This window comes from Strix uralensis, chromosome 5, assembly GCF_047716275.1.
Source record: "Strix uralensis isolate ZFMK-TIS-50842 chromosome 5, bStrUra1, whole genome shotgun sequence".
Taxonomy (NCBI): Eukaryota; Metazoa; Chordata; class Aves; order Strigiformes; family Strigidae; genus Strix; species Strix uralensis.
The window spans coordinates 37,760,875-37,785,819 of NC_133976.1; the positions used below are offsets into that span (position 1 = coordinate 37,760,875).

Genomic DNA, 24,945 nt, shown 5'->3' on the forward strand with positions numbered 1-24,945 from the left:
ACCAGTGGACTGCTAATGTTCAAATAAGATTTCTCTTCCGCAGCCAAGCCTTGATGCTTGATTTACAATCCAGGGATCTTAACTTGATTCTAGCATTTTTGGCATCAGTGGAACAGAGGGAAAAGGGCAATTCTGAAGATCCTGGTGTCTGCGAGCTGAATTCTTATGTGAAGAAATGGAGATTTTTGTTGGGCTTTTTTTCATTTGAACTTTAAATTTTCTACATTTTTTTACACTTTTCTTTTTAACGGTCATTTTTGATGCTTCACTGTAATTCTACAGAGAGAAGAATGTTCTGCTGTAAAACTCAGCTGCAACTTCCAGTTGGGTTTTTTGAGAAGTGTTCTCCATTTACTAAGAGGCTGGACTCTCCTTCCTCTCCACCCAAATCAAAGTGTGCTGGGCAGCAGAACCAGAAAACAAATAAAAGGCAACATTTTAAAAATTACAGATCTCTCAAGTAGATATATAAGCAGACATCAGGAAGTCCCCTCAAGTGATCAAAAGAGAAACAAAAGCGTTAAGTGAACTGACTACCAGAATTTCATCTGTGATGAGGCACCGTATTTTCCCTTTTTTTCATTTGTTTAGTCTCGATTTGCAAGAACCTCAGACCAGAAACACCATTCAGAGAACTTAAAATTTAATAAAAAGAGTGATTATCAAACACTTTCTACATCCTTACAATGTGTGTATGTTCAGACAACATTGTTATTCTGTGTTACGGAACTGGAATATTTTCCATCATTTTTCTTTCAGAAGCTATTACAGTTTTCTGGCATAAATTTGGTATAGTCTGCATCATGTGGTTTTGGTACTCTTCCATTTTGTGGTGTATGTTGTGGCTGGATGTACTATATTGACATTAGTTGTTTAAAATGGAGTCCGCTCAAGGAAATATGAGTCACATTTTTTTCAAAAGGCCATTTATTTCCTGCTGTGTTTCCTGGTGATCAGCAAAGCAAATATGAAATTAAGATAAACTCAGACTTACACACTAGTGTGTCAATTAGGTGGCAGGAAACACTGCAGGTATCTTACTGTGCCTCGATAAAGCCTGCTGATGCCTTTTCCAGCTCCTCCAGTACACATTGCTCTGGGACATCACTGCCACTAGCGGTTTCTCTGTATTCTGTGTTATTTTCAGAATTGCTGTTTTCCCCTATGCCAACTATATCTTACAACTTTAACCTTTAATATTGTGCCATTTTCTCCAATAGGATATTCTACTATATGGGGACTACCACTCACAACAGCATCCACAGCAAAATCCATCCAGAAGGTTTGCAAATTACTCAGTCATATGGAAGTGTTTAAGCCAAACTGAGATTAAAACTAAAGGAGGCAGTGGTAGAAGGAAAGAGGGAAGTGGGAGCTAAATCCAACCTTGAACTGGTCTCTCCTCTTATGAAAGGCCAGGACCCTTTTCATAAAACCACACATCTCTCTTACCACAGCATCATACAATGCATTAGATGGCCAAAGCAATCCTAAACTAGGTGGTGCAGGGAGCCACAAACTGTAAGAGAATTAAGATGCATCTGACTTGTAACTGAAGCACTGAACTGACATTTACGAGATCCAGGTTCGTTCCTCTTTATGCTTGGGTTCCCCAAGCATCCTTCAGCAGGTAAGTTAGTATCACTTAATCCTCTTTGAAACCATGACTGTCCAGGCTCATGAACCTTTGAATGGCGCCAAAAACAGAGAGCATCCACGGCTCACTCCACTGATGGCCATCCAGGCTCTATTAGGAGTAAACCCTGCCCTGGTAGCAGCAGTGCACCATCTTTGGTCTGAGCTGTGAACTTCTGGGGCACTGCCTGGCTACACACATGGACACAGTATGCAGTAACACCCCACTGACCTCACATGACATCTTCAAAGTGCAGCTTTCATAACTAACAGAAATACACCCATCTGCAATACACTCCATCATTCATTTTAAACACATTTTCCAAGGGAATAAGTAACAAGATCTATGTCATTTACTGTTGCAATTTAGACTATCATGACTGAAATTAAGTCTCCTCAGAATATGGAAGGAAAACTGCCTCCGGCAGTCATTACCAGCACAACTGCTGAATGTACCAGAGCAGCTCCCAGTCAATATTGGATTTTGTTTTCCCTCAAAATACACTGATATGGGAAGCCAGGGCTTTCCTAGAGTAGGTACTGTGCTCTCTTGCCACAGTGCTAAAAAGAAAAGACAGACACAAAAATTCAAAAGAAAAGGAGGCTCGTGAACATCTGTCAGTGGAAGGGAAGCAGTAGGGTGCACTGAACCTCTACAGAAGCCAAAGGACCAAGACAATACTGGTGCAAGGCTTTCATGCCTTACATCTTAAGAAGCGCTCTCTGACTGAAGGATTGTCCTCTGACACAGAACTCTTCCTCTGCCATATGGCCTGCCTGAAATCTGCAGCTGTTTGCTGTCCTCCCACTGCAAAAAAAGGGGGTGAAGGTGGAGATGGAGGGATGACCATGTCCAGAACTCCTCAAAAGTCAGAATGACTGGATAGTCAACTTGTTCTTTTGAGGCTGCCGTGCCAGAGGCCTATGCCCAAGGCCGTTCTTGGATACATGGCAATAAACCTTCATTAAAATGGGAGCTGAATAGGGAAAACATTTGTTTCCCACCCGTCATCCCCAGTTACTCAACCAGTACTAGCTGAAGCACAGTTTTGTCTAACAGTAGGCTGGAGGACTTCATATAGAGATGCTCACATGATCTGAATGACTCATAATCCCACAGATTTCTTTGCACATGGAGATTAGGGCCCAAAAAAGAAGACCTAAAGCAAAGTTCTGTGTGGCCAAAACAATCAATAGGCACTAAAGGCAAAGGAAAGCTCCTTTCGCCCTGACTGTGCTAACAGTGTCTACTGCACAGGGAACCAATGGTCAGTAGCTTGTAGACTGTAAATCCATTCCCTCCCTTTGCCTGTGCAGTAACTTCCCCACAGTGACCAGCATCTCTGCATTTACGAAATAAAATATTAATGCTAAAATGATTAAGTGATTTTCTTCCTATTGTGCAAGAAGAGCAGTGCAACATGTTTGAAACAAAGAAACTCAGCTTTAACTGCAAATAAGAAAATAAATCTAAAGTAAGTAACTTCAGATAAGAACAGCATAAGAGAGATGTTGATGGTGCAACAGACTGATAGCAGAACCTGGGGACAGCCAAAGCAAGTGCCTGGGATCTAATCAGCAAGACAGATGCAACCGTTGGAATGTAATGTTTGTCAACCTTGTAAGAAATTAGGGGTAATTTTTTTTTAAAACACTAGGGTAAAAATGTTACTTACTGAATGTTATGTTTGAAATTATCTCTAATTCTGTTTCATGTTCTTGCTGTCTTGTATTTTCTTTGAACATGATACCCATAGCCCTGGCATATTTGTTACATACAGAATTAAACAAAGGTAAAGGAAATTTCCAAAGGAAACAGCAGAAATGCCTTTCAGATCAGCTGCTGTTTTCAAATGTAAGCCAGAAAGGACATCAAAAGAGAAAAAAAATCCCTTGTAGGCAATGCTTTATCTCATATTTCCTACCGAAGTAGCAGACTCCCTAGATACTAAAGATACCTTTTATTTTAAAGGCAAACAAATTATTTTAAATGTAACTGAACTGTAAATATTTATTAGGCCTCTTTTCCATTTGGTTCTCTGAATATGAATACTCCCAAAGCAGTCTTTCCTCTGAATGTTTCAGCTTCAAGCCAGTGAACCCAACTAAAAATCAAATGTGACAATAATGGAAACATTTACAATTTTTCTTTAAAACCTTCCACCTCCACCTTCAATCACTGGCATTTTGCCTAGTTTCAAACTACAGTGCTTGGTCCAGGCCGAAGATAAGAGACACCTTAAGATCAGCTTAAGCTTAAATTTCTAAGAGGAAATAGCGGAGACCAGTAGAAGCACAAAAGAAATATCTCAGCCATGTTAGGAATGATCGATTTGACCATCGATGAAAACCTTAAAAAGTAACAGGACTGTTTGCACAAAAAATAACACCATACATTTTGACTTATATTTCTTGGGCAGCTTATGAGCCAATGCAACTTGGTGTATAAATCATCCCGCATGTCCTCAGCTAGTCACCCTGTCCCAGCTTTATGGGTGCTGCTACACTAAATAAACGTTGTCTTTATTCACTCATCCTATCTTGCAGCTACGAACGCTCACTGAGATCACCTCTAAGGTGGATATCTTTTCCCTGATCAAGATACTATTGGCATACTATCAGAGCAAATGATTAAAACCCTGCAATATCGTTCACATGCACACAAACAGCACTCTGTGGTATTTTATACTGTCACACAGTAAAGAGGTCTATGTCTGAGCACTCACTATCCAACACCAATCACCTGCTGAAGGTCTGCAGCTGAACAAGGCCCACAAGTACAGCCATGCTAATTGATGGCTTTCACATAAGAGATAAGACTCCTTTCACTGAGATTTGCATCACCAGGTTTTTCTCCACATTTGCTGATGGCTAAAAGACATACATGGTCAGTCACTGGTGTCTGGCAGACATGCAGTCCTTCACTGAGCCACAGTAACTCAGTGGCATGTGTCTGAACCTTAGATATTATTGGGCAATGCTTGTCATCATCAGCACCTGATTTGGTCCTCACATCTCTTACCAGATACTGAAGTCTCTGGCGTTCGGTCTCTGGAGTGAATTCTGAAGACATTGGAATGACTTCGCCGTTTCGGATTATTATAGCCCTGTAATAGTAATAAAACATCATCAGTAAGAAAAAAAAAAAGTAAAAAAATACCCTGTACTTTTCTGTGTACAATCACACTCTTATTCTCTTCAGAGTCACAGTAAAATAAAGCCATTTCTTTACTACTGAAGTTGTCAGCAGAATAGGATAATAATTCGTGCCCTGCATCCTTTAGGCTGGATAACGTATATTTGTATATGCCAAGTTCATTTCAGAACTCACAAAAAACATCCAAGCAACAAAGGCAAGAGTTATTTCAGTTGATGTCTACGGGGTATCCTTATTAAGTGAAATGCAGACACCCAGAGGAGATGCTGCAGAATCACTGATTGTAGAACAACTCTTTGCAGGTTTTAATCCCAGTTGTGGCTGAGACTGTCTAAACTACTGGCTTCAAATAACTCATGCAAGCACTTTCCAATTATTGATCGGTCATATGTCACGTCAGAACATTTCTACTCCAACAGCAAATGGAAATGGAAAAGCAAATCCCGTTCAACACAAATTTAACTGGTTACCTGCTGAAAGATGACAGGCAATAGAAAGACTATAGATTGGCCAGGAGATTTCACATACACTTCTGCAAATGGCAGAGAAATTCTCTCAAACACCTGCCTGTTGCCCCTTAACAATCTGCTATGTTGCATGCAAAATACAGTCCGAATCTTCCCTGGTGTAACGCCACTGGCTGAAACAGTCACAATAGGGAAGAATTTACCCAGTATTCCTACTACATTCTGCGGTCACATATTCACTCACAGAATTGCATTCTTTTATCTTTCCGTTATTTACGCAGCTCTACAAGTATAGTAATGCTTGGCTCTTTCGAAGAGCTGGATGAACCATATGTATCATCCCAAAGACTTTAATGCCTGTTTTGGAGCTGTTTCTCCATCATCAGTAGATTAATTCAGTGTTTGGATAGTAGCAGTGTACCAGCTCCCCTCTTGAATTTGCACAGAATTTGGTGTATATAAAACAAGCAACTGTCACTTGGTTTCCAGTTTCTATGTTTTAAATGGTCTCTTTTCTGTGATCCTGTTGATATATTTATGTGTTAGCTTACTTCTCTTGATACGATCAATTTGCTGGCATTGCTTCTATGCCAGGTATTCTGATGGCACTGCAATGCAACCAACAAATATGGTAGGCACACCAAGACTGAAAATTTAAACTTAAAAATCAAAACACAAGCATCTTGACAAAACCAGCCCAGGTACAAACCATCTTTGTAAAATCAGTGGCACTGGATAACTTTCCAAGTCTTCCAGATATGTTATTGGACTAAAATTGTCTCCAAATGATCATCTATTACTGCTAGTATGCAAAAGGAAGGAACATTATCAAAGAGGAAAGGAACAAAGAGGAGATTTATATGGCAAAGAACTGAGAAGTGCAGGATGGCTCTACAATGGGAGAGGTGGGAACAGGCTCTAGTGATGAGGGGAAAACAGCTCTGCTTTGACAGATAACAAATTTATGGCTCCTGGACTTCCAGCACGCCCTTGCAAATAATCCTGTGTAGAAATTAGATGTGGCAAGAGTGCAACCTACATACCAAAGGCTCCCACTGGCCCTCCACTGCTAAAAACAATATTGTGTGCTTGAAATGAGACAGACATAGTGGTTGCAACTCATTAAGAGAAATTTATGCAGAATTTTTGATGGACTTTTTCCCCTTTATGGGATCTGACTACATTACAGGCTTACAAAAATGCCAGTCCAATTAAAAATAATAAAGGTTCACTGAAAATTTTTCTTTTGGATTTCCATTTCCAAGACAGTAATTTAAAAATGAATTAAGAACTCTGCCACCTCTTTTCTGCAACAACACCTTTGCTTTTGTTTTTGTAATTTCTAAGGTATTTGGCTTTGAATCAGACTCACTTACTCAAAGACAGTGGACAGTTTTTATAACCTTTTCATATGTAATTTGACTCACTTGAGTAGGCCTCCATTTAAGGGGACTGTGGGTTTAGTACAGAGTAAGTACCCTGGCAACAGTCTAGACTACACTGATCAAAGGAGCTGATCAGACGCTAACCAAATTTTACACATTAGTTTAAGAGAGTCATAAGGGATCTACTGATCTTGTGCTTGTCTGAAAGAGCTAATATAAAAACACACATTGATATAACTGCTAGTACGTCAGGCTAATTTTCTAATTATCCTTTGCTCCCTCCCTTTAATCACCATTAAAATATGGATTTCCTGTGAAAAGACTCAGACCAGTCTGGGGTTCACCTTTTTCCTTTGTGCACACTGACATACTTCCTATATATGTTGATAGCTATCATTCTCACTTCTATGGGTAGAATTGGGCCCTGAGGGAATCACATCATATAAAAAAGGCAATTCAGAGGTGAGTGGGTCAACCTTTCATTGCTCAACTTATTTTCACTAGAAATTGCAGCCACCTGGGATGAAAAGCACAACCCAGCACAAAAAAAAAAATCTTTGGAGGGGGGGAATTAAAGCAATGCTGTTGATACCTGATATAACAGAGCCTCAGTTTTATGATTTTCATTAATGTTTTCAGCAGTTGGACTTTATTCTACTTGAAAGTTACAGCTGCTCATAAGAGTCAAATGATTTGATCCAAGGAATTAGACAGCTTTAGATATAAGTAACAGGAAGGACACAGACATACACGTACTGGTCACTGGTCTGTCAACTGTGGTGGGCTCATTATCCTCTTACCAGGCTCTTTACCTTTCCACACCAGCTGCTTAGCTGTTTCATGACAGCAAAGGGTATTTCTGACGGCCCAAGTGACAAAAACGGACACATTCATTGACCGTCTCACTGGTGAGGCTGGGTGTGAAAGCCTGGCCTGGGAGCCACCCTGCTCAGTGGGATTTTCCCCTGTGATTGAAGAGATGCCGAATCAGGCCCTAATTGGGTTTGGAGACTGAACTGCCCTTCCCGTGACCTTGCAATGACAGAGCTGCCAAGCACCGACTGAAGGCTTTTCCCACTGAGCAACCTCCAGAGTTCTGAATTCAACAGCCCAAAGTCAATAACTGCTCATGGGGAGGGAGCCTGGCTGGTGCGGCAGCTACAAACAGCCCAGTAACTGCTTTTAGAGACCCACTCTATATGGTCCTGCAGGACAATTAATTTTGACTTTACACTTCCTAATGGACTAAGGAGCATCATGGTGTTATATGAGCATTACTGCTTCTGCCATGCATGAAAGATGCATGTACACAATGAAATAGCACTCTGAAAGCATTTAGCTCCCCGTGCATTGTGGAAATATGAATGTATTATTTTATACCAGAATACAGCTGTCCTATTAAACTGTCAGAAATAGCTACATAGGAAGCAAGAACAACTTGAAGAGATGCAGTGCCCAGAGAGCATCTGATTCTGCCATGTTTAATAGTGACATTTTAATTTCAGCCACACTGGTGAAACACATTATAGCAGAGCCACAGAGCGAGCCTGCCAAAGGCAGATGGATGATTCATGTTTGCAGGGGACAAGTATGTCAACACTAACCAAATATTCTCTGATGACAAGGTTGCTTCAGACCCATACCAATTATTAATTTGTACCACCAATGATGTAGTAATTAGAAAACAAAAGTTTTTTTGGCAGGATAGGAAATCGGGAGTCACAGATCTGCAGCTCCCCTCAGTGTATTGCCTTCCATGCTCTACTGCTCTGATGCCCTCTCCACGCAACATCATCCACAGTGAGCAAACAAACAGGAGAAACTGCCTTAAGTCTTGAGGCCACAAGGGCCATTAAGTCACTTATTTTGATCCCTTCTGAAAACTATAGATTTCAATGAGTCCTCTTCCCTCTTTTGAGCCCACCCACACAAACTACAGGATCATACTTGCCCTTGCGTTTCAGATACATGCTCTGCACGACAAAGTATGTTCACTAATCTGGAACTGATAAATACTCACAGAAAACAGGAATATATTGGGGAAAAAAGTCCCCAAAACACAGCTGAGTAGCCTAAAATTGAAGAAACAAAAATCTGATTTTGTATCTCTCTTCTGGCCACTTCACTGATCATTTGCTGATCCAGAAAAGCCATGCCCTGAACAACTAAATGTGGAGCAAGTGCAATACCAGCGCCTCAGTGCATAAGGCAGGACTGCCAGTCACAGCAAATCCTGCAGCGGACTACGTCCACTCAGTCACATGCAAGTGCAAAATAACACCAGGAGCTTAAAAGGCTCCATGTAAGTCTACAGAAACTACATGTATCCTCTGAATTGACATTACCACGTAGTCCATGGTGATCAGCTAAATGATCTTTTGAGTATTTCAGCATTCACACAAAACCTTAAGTATATGGTCATTTTCTATATTCAGATTCGATACTTTAAAACAGTATTTGGTGCTTTAGTATATATCCCCTTCTAAAATGTGGTGAATGAAGCAACAAAATGGTAAAAATCTGTCACTGTTGTACTGCTACTCTCACACTCAGGATATAGCAACAACACTGGCTTAAGGAAATATCAATATATGAATTGCTTTTGCATTTTTAATATGGTTAAAACAGCCACCTCTCCTTGAATCAAGCAGGTTTTGGTGTGTCCCGTCCCCCGTCCCCCCCCCCCCTTTTTTTTTCTTTTGTGGAGAACACAATCAGCTGAGAATTGCACAGCATCCTTTCTGAGTTTATGAGAAACAAACAGAGGGGAAACTCATACATTTTAGAGGAAGCTATTGTTGGTTCCTCTCATTTAATCATACAGAGAAAGAAACACTTTAGTGAACAAGGTCAAAAGTGTAATTTCACTGCTGTCATGGGTCTATTGGGATTCTGGTGTTCAAAACAAAGAGGCATCTCCTACTGTTAGGAGTATTCAGGGGACACCCTGATTCCATTACACACTTTTTCAGCCAAAAATGATTTGAAACGCAACATTAAACTGCACATTTCTACAACAGAGGATAAAAATCTGGTAAAGGTGACAAAGAAAGACTGTTTGGAAAACCCTTTTTGACAGTGTGTATCAATTCCAAGCCACAGGGAGATGTATCCGTTTTGTCAAAAGGTGTTAAGCATTGTGGATTCCGTACAGATGAAGCTGAAGTGTCTGGCCTGTCTGAAGAGGTATTAGAAATGTGTCAATGGAAAAGAAAGAGGGATTAAACTGACAGAAAGAATAAGGCAGGGTTTTATTACATTCAAAGGGGAACCAAGCAGTAGATTTTAATTAGGTGTGTCATGAAATAGCTGAGGAAAAAAAAAAAGTAAATCCTAGAACTACTGAATCAGTCTAGGTAGGTACTTGTTTACTATGGTAAGTACATGCATATATTTAAAGAAGCCAAGGGAGAGCAACCCTAAGGTCTGGTGAGCTTCAAACCAGTTTTGCTTATTTACCTTTTCTTAACTGCTAAGAAATGAAAGAAGCAGTGATTACAGAAAGATTCAAAAAAATGTTTCTCTCCTCTCTGAAGTACTGGAACTTACAGCCATTACAATTACTGATGACTTAATACATTCTCATCCCTGGCACCTTGGTTTCACTTATTACAAACTGAATTACTCTCCCTTAGTCCCACGCAGACTCATTTCTCAATATTTCTTTAGAAACCAGGTGAACAAACACCCCACTGCACTGGCAATAATCATGGAACTATAGTGCAAAGCCTTTAAATGATTTCCTTAATTTTATGAATTAAGGCAGGCTGGGGATAGTGAAACAAATCATTATATAACATTTAGCTGGCATTAAAACAGGTCCTAGTGATGACATATCCATCACCATAAAACTCAAGAGGTGAAAGCAGCAACCCTCAGCAACACCAATGGAAAAAAGCCCTGGCTGCCTCCCACCAGTAATACCCAAGAGATGTTTGAAAAATGCCCCAACTCCTACTCAGCATCGCTACCAAGAAAACAAGCAACAAACCAGGTAGGGGGTAGAGCCTGTCCTCATTTCCCATCTACTGTCACTCAACAGTCCTGCCACCTGGTTTCTTCACATTTTTCAGTGTAAACATCAGGCTGACCGCAGAAGTATTGTGACAGAATAGAAACACTGAATCATTTTTCTTTCAGCTGAACAAAGCCAACGTTAGGAGGGAACGCACTCTCCCTGCAACAATGTAGTCTCATTGTGTATGCTGTAGTTAAAGCAGGCTGTTAGGACGCATTCATTCATCACTTGGGGAACTTCGGCTCCCTCAAGCCAATGAAAGGTGCGAGAACTTGCGTTGGTGAAGTATTGCACAAAGTCAGGGTTAAAGTAATTTCCTACAGGAGTGTGCTTCAGCATTTCCTGCAGGAACAATGAAGAATCCTCCCAAACTTCTGCTAAGGCCTTTTGCAGACTGCCAGCCACTCTGGCTGCTCCAAGGGTTAACATCTCAGCAGCACAACCGCCAAGTACAGCCCTGCTCCGGCAGGACACCTACCAGGCATTCCCAGGTATTTCACTCAAGGGCCTCTTTTCTACTCCTCTCACTAGCACAGAGCCAAGTGCACTACACCTCTCCTGTGGCAGGAGTTCTTTGAAAAGAACCAGGTAAAGAAATCTTTACTATGAAATCCAGTCCCTGCAAGAAACCCTGAAAGTCACCTTACAGAGGCACCTACAAGCACACAAGCTGTTCCTGCGCACACACGTGTAGAGCTTTAAGTTGTTTCCAGTTACTGGACTCGTTCATATTTACATTTCTAATGCTTATTTAGTGATTCCTGTGGAGAAGGCCTCTGGGCAAAATGAGGCTGCTGATACTATTCTGGTGGTCTGTTTTTACTAAATGAATTGTATTATTTTTATTAAAGGATTATGAATGGACAAGTAGAAGCTGTTTCTCAAAGCAAAATAATACTCGTAGATTTCCACAGAAGGGTTTACTTCTTACCTACACTAACACCTGAAACAGTCAACATCTTCCTTACTGCCACCAAGAACAATAAAAATCTCAATTTTTAGAACTGATCTCACATTCCATCCCATGTATTCAACTAACAATTTAGTAAGTAGCAGTTAGAGATTTTCTACTGGCAGCCTCCCTCTGCCCTATATTGCATCCAACAGTGACGAGCACTTGGCCATCACCAACACTGTAACTACATTACTTCAGTTGTTTCTGCATCACTACTCACTCTACAGTTTTAAATTAAATATAATACTGAGCTTGCAGGTTCTCCACAGAGGAGACAGCTTGGAGAAGACACACTGCCTGGTCATTTTTGCCCCCAGGAGTTCCATCCTTCTAGTTCTCAGTGCCTCTTTGGCAGGCTACAGCTCCATTCCCATGAGACTCTCCCATGAATTCCCTGCTCTAATTTAGGTCCTCAGGTGTATTGCTTGTCTGATGCAATCTAAGTATGGAGTTATTAATAGCAGTTGGCTTTATTAGCAATGTTTCATTTTAGGGCTAACTATACATTTTTTTTGTACTCTCATCCCAACACTAATGGAACTGCCCTGGCTATCTGTATGCGGTTTTTTTATTTGTTTAATCAGGAAAGTAACTTTTGCTATTGAACCAGTGGTGACTTTATATGTTTACCTATACACTTCTAGTATTGCCTACTCTGGTTCCAGTAGTACTAAACCAAAAGCCATTGAACTAAACTAAAATACTCTGTAATTAATTGTGTGTCCTTTCCTGTTGGTTTACATCTGAACTTACCGACCTTTCAGAGAGGACTTCAGCTGGCAGCTCAGAAGCTATTACAAGCCAGTTTATAGTGAGTTTATAGCGACACTGCTAGCACTCGAAAATTGCCTGCCATCGGTTCCAGCATCCTTAGGTTGGAGATTTGCTGCCCTCATGGGATTCATTTTGCTTGTGATGATTTCAGTGTATTCTTCATTTGAACACAGCTAAGTCCAGGGTTGCAATGATGATACACCACCACATTTCTGTATCACGGCTTAAGAACATGCCACCAATTACTCAGGCCATGTCAGGGAAATGAACAAAGAAGTGCAGTCATGTCTCTGTAGCCAACTCTGAGCCTCAGGACTGGTATCTCTGGAATCAGAGTCTTTTTCCCTGCTGTCCAGGATATCACATTCATCTCCAGGACGAGTTACTATGGCAACTAAACCTGGGCTTAGTGGATGAAGGCATTGCTGTGCAAGTCAGTGTTTATTTTGCTGGTAATATGGCTGGGATACGGCTGACCATGTAAGAGGGAAGAAGCACGGATTTTTTTTTTCCCCCTGCTCTTCGCTATCTTACCATTGAGGAAGTTAGAATGACTCTTAGCACCTAAAGCATCACATCTACTTTTATCTCAGCTTTTCTGCTTAATTCAGTGACAGCTGCAGGATATTGGAACAAGCTGGACTGAGAAGTAAAAGCAGACTGGTCTCACTCTCTGCTCACTCTGCATCAGTGAATTTTTACCCAAGCCCTGCTTCATTCACCCACGCAGAACTGACAAGGAAAGCCTTTGCTAAAAGCTCCAGGAACAGGACTCAAGCTGCATCGTGTAGCTGCTGCTGAGACTGAACGGCCTGAGCTGCCTGGCAAGCTCACAGAATTCAGGGGATGAGAAAAGCTTTCCAACACAATAAAGACCGCAGCAGACTTGAAACATTCACCAAGCAAGACTGGGGTGCTCCCCCGGCCCTCCTCCCATACTACAGGTGGGAACTAGAGGTCTAAGGTGCCCAGCCTGCTTGGTGTGCCTTGGCCCTGGCCCTGTAACACTGGAATGAAGAACCTGCAGTTCTCTCTGTGGTCAGCTACAAAGGCACAGATTAAAAAGATGGTTTTGAGCTTAACACACTGCACTGGGAGATGTGGAGTCTGGTATATGTGCTTATACCACACGCTGCTTCTATTAGAGGTCACAGGCTCTTTATACATCAGTAAACGAGTGATTAAGATGACATCTCTGCACCCTTCGCCCATCTTGCCTCACACTAGGAGCTCTACTGGCTACATGTGCAACATACACACAAAGATGTTATTACAGTGGGAATTTTTCCTTGATCAGTGCTCATATTCACCAATAAAAATAGGCAGCAGGGGAATTTTTACTTGCAGTGGCAGCAATCAGCTTTTTTTTGTCTGGCTTGATTAGTTTCTTTGGGTTTTGTTGGTTTTTGTTTTTTCTTTCTTTATTTAAAGGCTGAAAACCTAAGAGAATTAGAGTTAATAGAATTCATCACTCCTGAAAACTAATACCAAAAAACTGTGGCTTTCCAGTTTACTGATATTACTTGAAATACAAAATCCCTCTCCTTCCTCATAATCTGGAACATAAGGACTTCATGGGTAGATGATATCTATGTGGTTAGGACCAAGGACTTCACTGATTCTACCACTCACCAAAAATGTTTACAACAACTTCAACACCTGCTAGATTGTCACAAACATTGCTAAGGCATACACTCTCCCAAGAAAAACAAGTTTGGAGAAGAGGCAGGACATTTGTTTTGTCTTCAAAAGCCTATTAACATTTACTGCCAAATTAATAATTTCTGCTAAGTCAGTGCTGGATACAACATGCCAGTACCCTGGAACTTGTCATCCACTGGATTGCTAGGAAATGCTCTTCCTCATCACTGCACTTTGAGCTCAACAACTTATTTGTGATCCAACACCTTTTCTTCACACCTCACGTAAAGTGTTTCCTGAAGTGCCTCCAAAAGCTTTACCCATCATAAAATCCTGCAATATCTGAGATTGCTGCTATTCCTATGAATCTTGTGCTCTTGCTTCTCCCTGGAAGGAAGCCAGGCAGGAGAAGGGGAGCAGAAGTGCTTTCTGCAGGCCTGCAAGTCAGGCTTCTAAGGAAAAGAAGCAGGGGAAACAGAGAAATAGGACTTGGCTGTATCTCCTGAGTGTGATGAAGATAACATGCTCTTTTCCAACATTTTTGGCTAGGCAGGATCAGACTTCTCCACCTACAAAGTTGCAGTCAATAAAGGAGAATGTGTGTGGGAGAGACTTGCTTCATCTTGAATTCAGTCTCTCCGCACTATACAGGCTCCTGAGCAGACCAGACTTAGGTTATCTGTTGCCCTTAAATGATCAAACGTTTATTACTTTCAAGTGATTCCATCAAAAAATTAATAATCTAAAAAGGGGATGTGCACACAGATTGGCCAAAATACAATCCATAAGTGTCGCTCTCACCTCTTGGGAGGCATCTTTTGAGTATTTGGAGGAATAAGAATTTCAGAGGACAAAGAGGAGTCACCATGGATTGTGTGGTTCCAGGGTGAAAAGGTCCTGCGTGTGGTTCAGAGATTTGCAGCTCTTTTTGTGCCATCTTTAGGAGAACACAGGAAAAAGAACGTTTTTCCAAATACTGGAGAAGCTTAGTAACTGAGTTGGTCTTCCCTCTAGAGACCTCTAAGTACTAAGTATGAAGCACAGTTATTGTTGTTTATGCAGACACAGATGTAAGGAGACAGAGACAGCTCAGGCAGACCACTCAAGGGAAACAGGGAAAATATACACCATTTAGATCAGAAGATAGTTAGTTAAGAAAAATCAGAAAATTAAAGTTTCTTAAAAATACTGTAAAAAAAACCCCAAAGACTAAAGCAAACTAGCTCTACAATAGTAATATACTAGAACGCTTTTTGGTTTCCATCCTTACACAGTGTTAGCTCTTCTAGCAAAAATCACCCTGTTGGACTTCCTTAAGGAAGAGGTCAGAAACCATGAACTACAAAAATGGGTCTGAATCATCGATTCTGACTTTTGTGAAATTCTGTTTAAGCTACAGTGCCAGTCAGCAGATATGCGGCTGTCTCCATGCCTCTCTCATTTACTTCATAAAAGCAGATTAATCCCCAAATTTGACTTCCTGCAATGAGAACTATGCATGAGGAAAGCAGCTGACAAGCACCACGACAGAAGAATAGGAAGTATAAATGTAGTGAGATTCAACACAAGCAGCAAATCCAGAAAGAACTGAAACAGTAAACAAAGTAGAATTCAAATTTCAATTCGCTATTTTATTACACTGGGAGAAGTCGGTGTTATAAACACTCTCCCACATCTGGGCACCTGAAGCACCAATGAAGTTGCTTAACCTGCACCCACATGGAAGCGCCACAAAAACATTCAGTCAATGAGCTCCTGTCATTTAACAATCCCAAATGCCTTAGTATTAATTCAACACTTGCAAAAAGGAGGAGAAAAACCTATTCTGGACATGGAGATACACATTCAAGCACAGGGTGAATATGCCCTGAAAACATAAGCACAGGGAACAAAAGCAAAGAGGCAAAAGACGATAAAAAAAGCTGATGAAGCAAAGCAAAAATCCAGTGACCCTGCACGTCTGTGAAGCCTCCGAAACATCAGGCTCTTTGCTTTGATCCCATGTTCTGCCAATAAATCAAAAAAGCCCAAGAACCCATTTGCAGATTTAGTGAGTGTTTCAGGGCCTATGGAAAAGTGAAACCAACTTGTGGTGCTCTGCTTCTCATGTAACGATAAAAGCACCACTACCCTACATGGCTCCAAGCACAGCACAAAATGGCAGTGCCTGCAGTCTCCAAGCAGCTCCTTAGCTAGACAACATGAAAGCCAGAAGAACACTCACGCTAAAAATAGTTAATATGATCATACTGCACTACAGTCACTACAGCGATATTGGGCAAATGTTATGTTGCATGAGGCTATACAATAATTAGGCAGTGATCAGTAAAAACATTAAGTCCCTGCTTTACTACTGCTTTATCACTAGCTATAAAACAACATCCTAATAAAGACCATAAAACTAAAAAGAACTGAGATTAACAAGGCGTGTTACAGCAGTTTAGAAGTAAAAGTCACTTTAGCAATACAAAATTGAACAATACAATTTAAAAGAATGAGCAGAGCAGACTATTCCTTAATAAAAAAACCCAGCTATTCCAAGAGCCTGGCCTAGTTACTATAGTGTGTATGTCAAACTGGTAAGCAAAGCACAGTGCCCAATGCTCACCAGAAAAACACTATGTATTAGATAGATGACTACAGCACTATCGGTCCCTAATTAGATAACCTTGCATGGACAATGCTAACCACTGAGAGGAAGAAAGAGAGAGAGAGAGAGAGAGAAACATTAGAAAAAGCTTTGGCCAGTATTCAGACATGAATTTTGACTGTACAAGTAGGTATATTTATGGTAGAGTCCAAGAATGATCAGACAAGCCATTAGAGAATGAAAGCAGCTCCCTCCAAGTTGTTTTTATCAGGCTCTGAATATATCACCTCATTTTTAGCAGGGTCCTGGTATCATGTGCAGTTAACGTATAATTATTACAGAACTGTGATTGCATCGTTAGCAGAAGTTTAATTATATCATTGACATTAGTGATGCCATAACATCAAGCTCAATAATAGTTCATAACAAAACCTACAATTAGCACAATTTTTTCTCCCTTTTACACCAACCAAAAGTGTTCAGCTTGGAGAAGCCTGATAGTCCATACAGAAGCGAGCTAGGGCTGAACCTGAAAGGATTGCTGGCTGGTAATTTAGTAATATGGTAATTAAAGTCTTTTCATGATGTAATTACACATCAACTACAAAAGGACAGCTGCTATACAACACTGCCAGGGTACGTGGCATGAAATGATTAGATTTGAGAAGCTTTGGTGGTTAAACTGAATACCATAGACATAAGTCTGAGGTATAGCTGGCACTGCATAGCACATTATTATTCAAGTCTCACACTTGGCGTTTCCTTAGTCTCATTGTGATAGTAACAGTTTGTTGCACGTACCTTGGTCCTGTGACAGCAGAAGCTGTTCAAAACCCACCTTTAAAAGCTTCTGTTTTCAAGTTGCCTGGAATTAAAAAAAGACCTAACCTTCTTCTGGGCAGAGGCAGAACAAATGAGGTTTGTGTGAACTCAAAATGTTTATTTCCCCACCCCTGCAGCACAAAACCTCTTCTCACAGACTCTAGTCTGTGGGAAATGTAGCTTGATTTATTTGTAGGCTTTTTCAAGTGGGGGAGCAGAAAGGGGAGAAGGAAGAGGACAACTGAGAAGAGGCACAAATGAGTAGGTAAACTCAAACTAAAGCTCAACTGAAGAACTGAGGGTTTTGGCATCTACTTCCAACAGCAACAGGCACAAGTCCCCTGTTTGGGTGAAAAAACAAAGCCCACCCTTCTCAAGAGAAGGCAAACCTTTTTTTAACGTAGTTTCATTATTGTTTTTCTCAGCACCCTCATTTGTATCTGTACAAACTGCGAAGCTGACGACACAAGGCATGAAACAGCAAAAAGGAACATATTTTTCCAACTAACACAAATAAAACTTCTTGGCTACATGACTGGGCTCTTAAAAATACAGGAATGCAGTGCGTACCCTGGCAGTAGGCGGACAACCTCAGAGCTGCTTTTCTAGTCCTAAAATGTCCTTTTAGTGATGAGGAACAACTTAGATGTTTTGCAATAGCTGTGTTTCTCCCTTTCTGAAACATGGGAAGTGGGGATTTGGTGGAAGAGGGGCCCAGATCAACTGCTCTTCTAGACTTTAAAGCTTTTATTTTCTTGAGCTATGAAAATCTAGAAGGGCACTTATTTGAAAGTGAAAGATTTTGGGAATCGAGAGAATTCTCCTTAGCATGAGGAGGCTTTCCATGAGGTCCATTTGGAAAGTGCAAAACCAAACTATTTTGGATCTGGAGGGACCCCGTTACCTACAAGATGTGAGGAATGAGTAGAAAAATTTGAGTCCTGGTTGAAACAAGACCCAGCCTTGCTGATGGCTTCTTTTCTAATTTCTGCTCTTCCTGCTTTTCTGAAGAGATGTTTCTGATGGACTTGATGAACATTCAAAGCCTACTGAAGACTCAGTGGATGCTTGGGCTAATTCAAGATCACCATCATCAGGTTTCTTCCTATTGGGTGTCAGAGGCTGCAATGGAGCTTAGGATGCTCTCAGGATGCAGAGAAGGAATCCTGAGGGAACTGGAAGCAGCCGGTCATTTAAGAATAAAGTTCTCAACTACTCAGCTTTACACAGCACACTTCTGAGAGACAATAAAGCAATTTAGCCAACCATCTCTGATGGTGGTATGGGCAGAGTGAGAGAAAGGAAAAGAAAGCAAGTGAGAGATTTCCAGTATGTTCCTAGCTGTAGACAAATCAGAAGACAAAGAAAAAGCTTCTCATCACGAGTCTTCAAGCATCCAACTTCTAAATATAACAAAGCTACAACCTCTGAATGACAGCATTCAGTTCTGAGAAATGGACAAGCTAAAACAGGACACAGTAAAAAAATCTTAACCTGTGATAGCCCCTCTCCCTCCTCTCCTCCCTGTTGCAGCTGTAGCAGTTGCTTGCAGATTATTATCTTCAATTATATCAAAATCTGAGAACCAGGTGGCCTTCCAAGACTAAAACTGAGGGCAAGAGCCACAGGACTTCCTACTGAACCAGTCCAGGCCTACCAGCTGTCCCAGATGCAGTTACTTTGTCAGTGTTCAACACACAATTCTACTACACACCAAACATCTCTTCTGTTTCAATAGCTCTTTAGCATCTTTCCACCATCAAGTCATCCAGAAACTGCTACAGGGCCAGAAGTGTCATCAACCTCCCTGATTGAAACCACCACTCAACAAGATACTGGAAGCCTATCACTGCCATTTGCATTAATTTCTGTGAGAACTGTTAAGTGTCCAGCCAAGAAACAGAATCCTCTTGTGATACTCTTTGCACTTAGGGAACTTGGTAACACCCAATCTGGAAAGCCTGGGGCAAAGAAATAGTTGGGAAGACACCACACTTACTCACCTGCTATCACCAGCATTTGCCACATAAAGCTTCCCCAATAAATACACCACCACAAGGGCTGTGCAGCCGCCAGAAATATTATACACGGTCCTCTCTCGTTCTATTTGCAAATCCTACGGGAAAGAGAGAACAAGATTTATAAAGACAGCATTGCAGTTAACATTTCAGAAAATGAAGATTCCCCTAAATAAAAAATATAGTCTTTCTTAAACTGCATGTCCCACTAGCTCTTTACTGTTGCAGCTGTGGCCACATGGTCAGGGAGAAGAACGGAAAGTCAAGGAGTATCTATTACTTATGATACAAAAATGTTGGGGAAAAATCAGGACAGAAGACTAGAAAACATCAGGCACCAAGGAACAAATGGCAAGTCTGAGGGATGCAAGGGAATTTGCTATGGAAAAAGCACAATGAAGGCAAAGATAAATGTAGCTTAACAACAGGTATCTGGTGGTATAATTGGAGAGTGCTTTACATAGACAGGAAATATTAATGAGACCTAGCTATGACATTAATAACTACCTGCTCTCCAAAAGGGACGCTAGGATTGCAGAGCATATACCTTTACAAACAGCAGCAAGACACACTTATGCCACAAGGCTACCCTTCAGAAACACAGGGAATGGGTGGATGCTAAACTTGTTAAGGGGGCAGAGGGGGGAAGGTCAGTAGAAAAGTTTTACTGAAAAATATTAGGCATTCACAGACTTTCCAGGATGAACCACAGTATTTAACCCTGTGTCTCATCTCACTGCTTTTATGAGGTCCTGAAAAGACTTAATTTTTATGCATGTGCACCGGCCCAAATTTAAGGGGGTACAAACCTATTCAGATTGTTCTTCCTGTGTTTAGCTTCCAACTGTTTCTGAGTGTAAGAAATAGTATACATAAAAAAGCCCCCCTGCTTAATAGAAGTGGAGAACACAAGTCACATCTGTCACCAACAATCAATCAAAGCCAGGAATGAAAAAATACAGAAGTTTTATTTTTTCATATATGTGTAGTGCCAGGAAAGCGTGGAGAACATGAAACACAAGTAAATGAGCTATTTTCTAGTACTCTATATATTTTAAACAAAATTGAAGTACATGCCAATGAATTCATTCTGCCGCCTCTTCATTTAGTTTGGGGTTAAAACACATGATGTTACAAATTACCCTCCTCTCCTGCATCCAGAATCAAATCCAATTTCAAACTGGTCTTTCCTTGTAATACTGGATTCAAACAGGGAGCATCATTTAACATTGTTATTGCATGTACTGGCAAATCTTTTCAGCTAAACCCTGCCTACTTGTGTGTGGTTTTTATTATGAATATTTGTTTGCCTCTGTGCATACACACACAGAGCTATACTTCAGCCATTTTCATATTTGCACTGAACAACAAACAGCTCAAATTGTCCATGCCTTGGGGTATGGGATTTAGAGCTTTATTTTTGAGCTAAATTTATCTGAAGAAAAGCACCACAACAAATGCAAACCATGACGGCTGCAATCTGATTGAAAATCTGCAGAGTTGGAGGACGCCAGGGACCACGCTTTCTTTCCTACGAATTTCAGGAGAGGGAGGCGACCCGGATCAGCAGTGGGGATGCTCAGCAGCTCTCGGCCGCTGTCCGGAGCAGGCTGTGCGGAGGGCGTCTCTCACAAATAGTGTGACTCCTCGCAGGCCGGTGTGCATGAGGCCCGATCCCATCTGTGCCATGAATCCGGTACCGCGGCGGGCGGTGTGACAGGGACAGCGAGAGGCGCAGCGCTGCCCGACACGGCCATCCTCTGCTGCACGCGGGAACTGCACTGCCGCCGGAGCCGCACCGCCTTCACTGCTCGCTCTTAACCCGGCCTCCCACCGACCGGCGGTTTTCCTTTTTCTCACCTCCCACTCACCCCTTTTTTTTTCCTCTTTTTTTTTTTTTTTTTTTTTTGGGGGGGGGGGGGCGGGGAAATGGGATGAGAAACAGGAGGAAAACACCTCCAAGCTAAAAATCAAATCTCGCAGAACCTTTGGTCACAGACATGGGCCTGTTACAAATGCCTCTATCTAATCTTGCCGTAGAGAAGCTGATTTTCCTCCCCATGGTTTCTATATATTTTTAAATTAAGCTGAAAAGAACAGTTCAAAGGCAGCAGACGTTTCTAACCATCAAAATAATTTAAACTTACAAATACTACAGTGGATTTTCCAAGCACTGACAGGAATTTTAAAAAACCTTCATCTCGCAGTTCCAAGTATCCTCTGAGACCTTCAAACAATGTACAATTCCTCACCTGGTTTCAGCTCTGTCATATGTACACTTTGCAAGTGCTGAATGCCTAAATTAAAATTTATTTCTTTCAATAAGCAGAATACAGAAGCATCTATTATAGAAGAGAAGATATATAATCTTTAGGGCCTCATTTTCAGAGTTTCCTTGACTTAAACTAGACCCGTGTACTGGATTTTTTCAAATAATTGCTGTTCATGGGCTCTTCCATCTAGTTGTTGTTCAGAACTTGAATTTACTACTATGACTTGTCAGAGTATATTCAGAGCCATGTTTAATTTGATATTACACACTTTGTTTGACACTTCGGGGGGGGGGGGGGGGGGGGGGGAGAGCAAAGGAAAGGAAGGCTTTCCTACAGCTCAACAAGGTTTGAGGGGAAAAAATAAACCAAAATAAAACAAAGCCCACCAATGCCACTAACTCATTCTGATGTAGAGACATTGGCTTTTAATGAAATACTTTATATCAGCGCTTCTGGTAAAGTAGTGCAGCACAAACAGGGGCAAAAATCCCAAAACACCTCTGAAACCTTTACGGGTATAAAGGGGCTCATTCTTGACCAAGTCTGAGTGTATGCAAAGCTTTCCTCATTTTCCACCTTGAGAAAGATTTCAGAGCAAAGTTTTTTTTAAACTTCTTTCCTCCTCCTTTCTGTAGCATGCAGCTCATGCCCCCGTAGCAATCTGCGTGCAGGGGAAGAGCTGAGCACTGCCAGGCAGAAGCAAATGATGCACCTTTCAGCCCAAAGGGCAGTGCGTGCCACTCGTGCAGACCCTGACAGAATAACAAACCAAAAAAGAGGATTTCTATATCCTCTGTTCAAAAGGCTATCATGTCATGCCAAGGAAGCAGCTAATTTACTCTGTGCTCTGCCCCCCTGTAGTTGCAGGTAGGAGCAGGGTGCCCACAAGGAGCTGCCTCATGCCTGGTCACCCTGGTCCCCCCTCTTCCCTGGGTGATGGAGCACAGGGAGGATGGAGCAAAGCCTGCAGAGGACACCACGAAGTGCCACAGGGTACGTTTCCAGAGTGGGTGACAGAGAAAAGGGGTTGCTTTCTCTACCGATTATAGAAACAGCCCTGGGACAGACCATCCTCACCAACCTGACCACTTCGATCTCCTCAGCACTCACCTCTCTAAGGCTCAGACCTGGGCTTCCCAGAGCAAAAGCACGGGTTAGTCATGCTAATTAACAATATCTTTCCAAAACGGAGGAATATTAGGCCACAAAGCCATTACCATCCGCTCTGTCGGAGGCTCCCAGACCCCCGATGGTGGCTTGCTCATGCCACCTTGTGGAGAGCTGGTGGCTCTCGGGGTGCTGTGCCACCCCAGCTTTTCCTTCTGCCTGTCTCGACCCACACACGTTGGGCATGCGAAGCCGCCGCGACACTCGTCACCAGCAGCCTCAGCCAGGTGGGCTCGTGTGCGCAGCCAATGCAGAGGCAACGGGAGACGGCATGAAAGCAGCAAGTGTGGAGACATAAAAAGTTAATGCCAGCTATACTTGATGCTAAGTTTTAGAAATTGAGGACCTCAAACAGAACTAGGTACATTCAAATTGCAGTATCATCATTACCACAAGTTAGCATACCACAACAACTAAAATTACTTTTTCATCTATATCTGTCCTCAGCAGGGGTCTTTCCTCCAGAATTTCAATCTTGCTACAACAGAAAGCAGCTTTACTCCATACACACACAGTATCAGGTATCTGCTTAAAAAAAGTTTCAGAAGGCATAAAGACAAAATTAACTCCTTAACCTGCTTTACCTCAGTCAAAAACGCATCAAAATGCCTGTAATACTGTTTCAACCTTCCTCATTTCTACTGCCTATTTAATCAGAGGAAGCTTTTCAAAAGGAAAACCATACAACCTATGTTGCTATCTCAAGATTGTTCAAATTAAAGTGGCATAAATCTTGCAAAAGTACCTATCTAGGTTTTATGTGAGTCAAAAAATCAGTAGAGAAGAAAATCATGATACAATCTATACAAACTTATACTTTCAAGAAATCATACAGACTAGTTCCATGCCATCTCTTCCCATCCAAAATTGAACAGGCTTCAGTGTGGAAAAGGAGCTCTCTCTCCCCTTTTCTTTAAAATACACACACTGTGTCACACACATCTATACAAGGTTAAATACAGGAAAGGGATTCTAGTTTGATGCTTCTATCCAGTAGAGAACAGCACTTGGAAACATCCCTCCTGGCTCCCTAGAACTGAATCTATAAAATGCACATCTTAAAACTCAAGAGATGAAAATCAGAGGATCTGACTTATGATACATTCAGATCTTATTTATTTCCTTTTAACTAGAATAATTGTGATCCCTGGCAATTACTGACATAAAGCACTTTTTATTTTTTAAAGAGGACAGTAAATTATCTAAGAACACAACACCGAAATATGCTAATCCCAGTTCCAACACAATCTGACAACACCATCCAGAAGTACTTCAAAAAGGGGACAGCTTAATTGTTAAATTTTTGAATTAGGCAATGACTTAATCTGTGTCAGCTTTTCACAGTGTTTTACTGCATGTAGCTGTCAGACAAGCACTGTCCAAAGGAAACCACACCCAATAAAGGAAAAAAAAAAATTAAAAAGCCTTTTGAAAGGGATGAATTGCATTTTATTTGAGACTTGAGGCAAAAACAGGGGAGCTTAACTAGAATTCAAAAGGCAGCTGGGGGAAAAGAAGTAATGGCATGCTAAATGCTCCCAGGAAAAGGGGACAAAACCATCATTAGATAAACCTGTCAGGTTGGACTGTTTAAAAAAATAAGGTATCTATCTACTCAACATTTTCACCAGTTCAAAGGGCTCCTTTGCAGCAATGGGTGTTTCAGGAAACAACACCAAGTCTGCCTACCTGTCCAGGAAACAGGAGCTTTCACCAAGTGCCAGGTAAAATGATACACTCTGCTGGCACAAAACCCTCATACATTATGCACATCTGAACTGCACTGACCTAACTCAACAACATCCATGATGTTCCAGTACAAAATAGAGCTGAATAAACAAAGTGCTGTGGAACGGGCCTAAAATCTTCACCCAAAGACTACTAGTAGTAGAAACTGGCAAGATGCTAGACAGAGGTAGAAGGAAGATCTATCATTACAAGCATAGATGAGATTCAGGAGTGTTGATCTTACAAACCTTTCCCTTACATACGCAAAAGAAAATACTCTTTTGCTTAAACCACTTATGAGCATAAGACTCCCTC

The 24,945-nt window shown here is 41.4% G+C and overlaps 1 protein-coding gene across 4 annotated transcripts in view; it reads right to left on the bottom strand.

Annotated features, from left to right (window-relative positions):
- PPM1H (protein phosphatase, Mg2+/Mn2+ dependent 1H) overlaps positions 1-24,945 on the bottom strand; it is a 146,344-nt gene that overhangs the window by 42,644 nt on the left and 78,755 nt on the right. For all 4 annotated transcript variants that reach the window (XM_074870476.1, XM_074870473.1, XM_074870474.1 and 1 more), the window contains exons 4-5: positions 19,448-19,560; positions 4,658-4,742 (exon numbers count right to left, since the gene is read on the bottom strand). In XM_074870476.1, coding sequence (XP_074726577.1) covers positions 4,658-4,742; positions 19,448-19,560 — 198 coding nt within the window. The remainder of the gene's footprint in view (positions 1-4,657; positions 4,743-19,447; positions 19,561-24,945) is intronic.